Source organism: Salminus brasiliensis, chromosome 1 (genome assembly GCF_030463535.1).
Source record: "Salminus brasiliensis chromosome 1, fSalBra1.hap2, whole genome shotgun sequence".
In the NCBI taxonomy this organism is placed as follows: domain Eukaryota; kingdom Metazoa; phylum Chordata; class Actinopteri; order Characiformes; family Bryconidae; genus Salminus; species Salminus brasiliensis.
The window spans coordinates 69,076,103-69,079,514 of NC_132878.1; the positions used below are offsets into that span (position 1 = coordinate 69,076,103).

The 3,412-nt window shown below is 42.1% G+C and overlaps 1 protein-coding gene across 1 annotated transcript; it reads right to left on the reverse strand.

Moving 5' to 3' along the window:
- Positions 1-1,109: 1,109 nt before the first annotated feature.
- LOC140535476 (B2 bradykinin receptor) lies at positions 1,110-3,184 on the reverse strand. Its single transcript, XM_072656875.1, has 2 exons — positions 3,178-3,184; positions 1,110-2,232 (listed from the first exon to the last, which is right to left on the reverse strand). Exon 2 carries the CDS (start codon positions 2,223-2,225, stop codon positions 1,110-1,112), a length of 1,116 nt encoding a protein of 371 aa, XP_072512976.1. The 5' UTR covers positions 2,226-2,232; positions 3,178-3,184.
- Between the last annotated feature and the right edge of the window lie 228 nt (positions 3,185-3,412).

The following is a 3,412-nucleotide window of genomic DNA, read 5'->3' on the forward strand; positions in this document are numbered from 1 at the left end:
CTGTGTTCTCTTGAGTGATGGATCTCCATCCAATACTTCTGAAATGTGTTGGAGTAGCAAAGCTAAACATCCAACATCAGTACCTGGCCTTACCAGTGCTCTTGTGGGGCTCAATGAGAAGGCTGTCACTGCAGAAAAGGAGGTGATTTTCATGATTCAAATGCAAATTTGCCCATTTTGGCTATTGTGTGGAAAATCTTTTTTTGTGGCAAGTAAAGATCGGTTGGGTTCTTTTTGAGTGTCCAATGTTTTGGAGTTTTGTTCAAAAAACCTTAACCATCAGAACACTTCAGAGATTAATGAAACACTCTAACAGAGTCAGAAACTCTACACACAGGTGAGCAAAAGTAGTTTCACAGCTTTATTACAATCTAATGTAATGGTACGTCACACACTTCACAGTGAACCTGTTCCTGTAGTAGTGCAATTGTCGTTTACCCTGAATCACTATTTGAAGAACTTTCAAGCTTTTTTCAGTTCTGAAATGGTAAAAGCCACATAATGGTCAAGCAGAGCATAAACAATACTTTACCACAATAATACATATAGAATAAATCAACACAAATATGTACACAACAATATATACACCTGTGGAGTCAAGTACACAACCTAAAATGAGAATAAGCATCTTAGTAAGATAATGCCTGGAGAAAGAAACTACACTGAAAAATGACAATACGGCACAGAATTTACTTGATTTGAGTGTTACCTCATTCCCCTATGTATACAATCTATCTCCACAGTTTCTCCCTAAAGTAGGTAAGTTAAAAGCAAACTGTGCTGATATATGGGTCCAGATTCATAAAACAGCACAAGATAACAGAAAATACTCAGCATGATATTTAAGTCCTGTCTATACTGCCGTATCTTTGAATATTATTTTTATACAGCCTTGGTAAAAGCTGATCAAAATTGATGTTAATTTAGGTCATGCATATAATATACCAGTGCACAGTGCATGTTTGGGTACTCTGCCGTGTAGGTGACCCCAATTCTATTTGCTCTTAACGTTGTAGCAGTGTGACCTCCAAAATGGTTTATTCATGTGGAAATTCTGTACACTTTTTGATTACGTAAATTCAAAACCTTTCTTCTTTCCGTTCTAAAGCTTACTGTCTGGACAGCTCCTTCAGCTGCACTGAAAGTCCAACAGATGCAATGTACACTGGCATAATTCTCTTTTCAAGTACACATGAATCTTTGCGGCTGTCGCTCCACTTGCTGCCAGAGGTGATGTTTGTGTTGCTGTCCTTCCACCCAGGGTTGAGGAGTTTCCTAAACACACCTTTGGCTCGTCTCCTGAAGTGCTTTCCGACAACCACATACAGGAAAGGGTTGATCGCACTGTTAGCATAAGCCAAGTAGCTGGTCAGCTGCAGGCTAATGTCTAAGACGTGGCCGTAGAAGCACCCAGGTGTGATCTGAAAGTACTCCAGAGTGTCCAAGAAGCGCACCACCTGGTAAGGTGTCCAGCAAAAGAGGAAGACAGCTAGCACTATCAGCACCAGATGAGTGGCCCTCCTTTCCGTCCGCACACCCGGAAGAGCCACTGCATTGCCATCCCGTAGAGCCTTCACCATGTGGTGGGTGCAGAATGCAATTATGGGCAAGGGAATCACAAACCCGAGTACATTACTGGTAAGGTTCCTTTGAATCCTCCAGCTAGGGTGTGGGAAAACCAGGTAGCAGGCATACACCCCTGCTTCAGGAAAGTACTTGACAGTTCGGAAGAGAAGAGATGGGATGCTAGGCAGCATACCCACTGCCCAGATGCCCAGGCACACACGCTTAGCCCAGGCTAAACGCCTTAGCCGGCTGGGGTTCATAGGTCTGGCCAAGGCCAAATAGCGATCCACACTAACCAGGACCAGGAACAGAACACTGCAGAAGTAGTTCATGGAAATAGCAGTGTTGACCAGCTTGCAGAGCATCTGGCCGAAGCTCCAATGATAGTCCTGAGCAATGGTGACCACCCAGAAGGGCAGGCAAAGCACCATGACCAGGTCAGCGAAAGCCAGGTTGCTCAGGTAGATGTCAGCAACAGTGCATGGCTTCCTCTGCAGGCAGAAGACACAGAGAACCAGGCCATTACCCGCCACTCCAAGGATGCTGATGACTGCTAGAAATGTGGGCTGGAGACTGCTTAGCCATTCCCAGGCTTCTGTATAGGTGCAGTTGCCTGAGGCCACAGTAGGGGCCAATGACTCAGACAGGTTCAGCTCCATTGAAGACCTAGGAGTTGATAAAAAAGAAAATATTTGTTATTTCTTTATTATTGTTGAATAAATATGAACACATTAGACATGCATTTGATGGGACTGACGTCAGGTAAAGGGTTCAGGAAAGTCTAACTATTATTATGGTCTGGATCATCAGCACTAAAATTAAAATCATGTACCTAATTTCTTACTCTTACAGATCAAAGGGATTTCCTTTCAGAGGGATTCTTAATATGCAAGTCATCACACTGTTGGTTAAAGCTGAAATATGACTATGCCTTTGCAGAAAGTAAGAGTGTTGCATAATTCAGGGGAAATTCTGTTCTTACTCATGCATGAATCAGCAATATGAGTTTTCTGCACACTGTCAAAAAGGGTACTGGACAGGTACATTTTTGTACAAACTATGCTAATGTACAACACAGACTTCACTCTGTACCTTAAAAGTTCATCCATTTTGAACCACATTAATTTCCCTGGAGAAAGGAGCAAATCTGTAACTGTTGTAAAATTGAAATCCAGTTACAGAGTACTCTTAAGAGTTTCTTCCCAGTCACAGTTTGGTACCTTTTTCTGAGAATGTGTCTGAGAAAATTAGCTTCAACGCAAAAAAGAAAACTTTTTAAAATACGATTTTGTTATTCATTCAGCTGGAAAAAAAAATGTATCAGTCTACGCAGTCAAACCCTGTCACCTTGGCAGAAATGTTCATCTCTAATGTTGAAACACCAGTTTTACAGTGTTTTTAAAGTAGTGTGCTACCTTAACATTTTACCCACTATTTCAAAAATACTTTCAAATCTCAGTCCTTGGTCCTTTTTTATGCTAAAACACGTCTAACTTCTAACTCATGTGGTGAGTACCAAGAGCTTTTTGAGCTGAATAAGAAAAAAGAGCAGTACAAGAGTACTCTAAAACTTAGATTTTGAAACCCTGATCTGAAACACTTTTCACATACCTCACATCACACAGTAGGGAAGCCAAACTCCTGATCCAGTGTTGAGAGGAAATTCTGTCCAGATGGGTCGTCTGGCAGATTCTGCTTCAACTGGGGAAGACTCAGACGCTTTTATAAGGAGCATAACAAGGCTGTCGTCACTGCGAGCCTGGGACTACTCTCACTCTTCAGCTCTCCTCTTCTGGCTCACTCTGCTGCATGACTAACACAGCGGCACGTTTGAGTGTTGTATTAC

Bases quoted from the DNA above. Each gene is read 5' to 3' on its own strand.
- LOC140535476 (XM_072656875.1), bottom strand. From the start codon at position 2,225: ATGGAGCTGAACCTGTCTGAGTCATTGGCCCCTACTGTGGCCTCAGGC.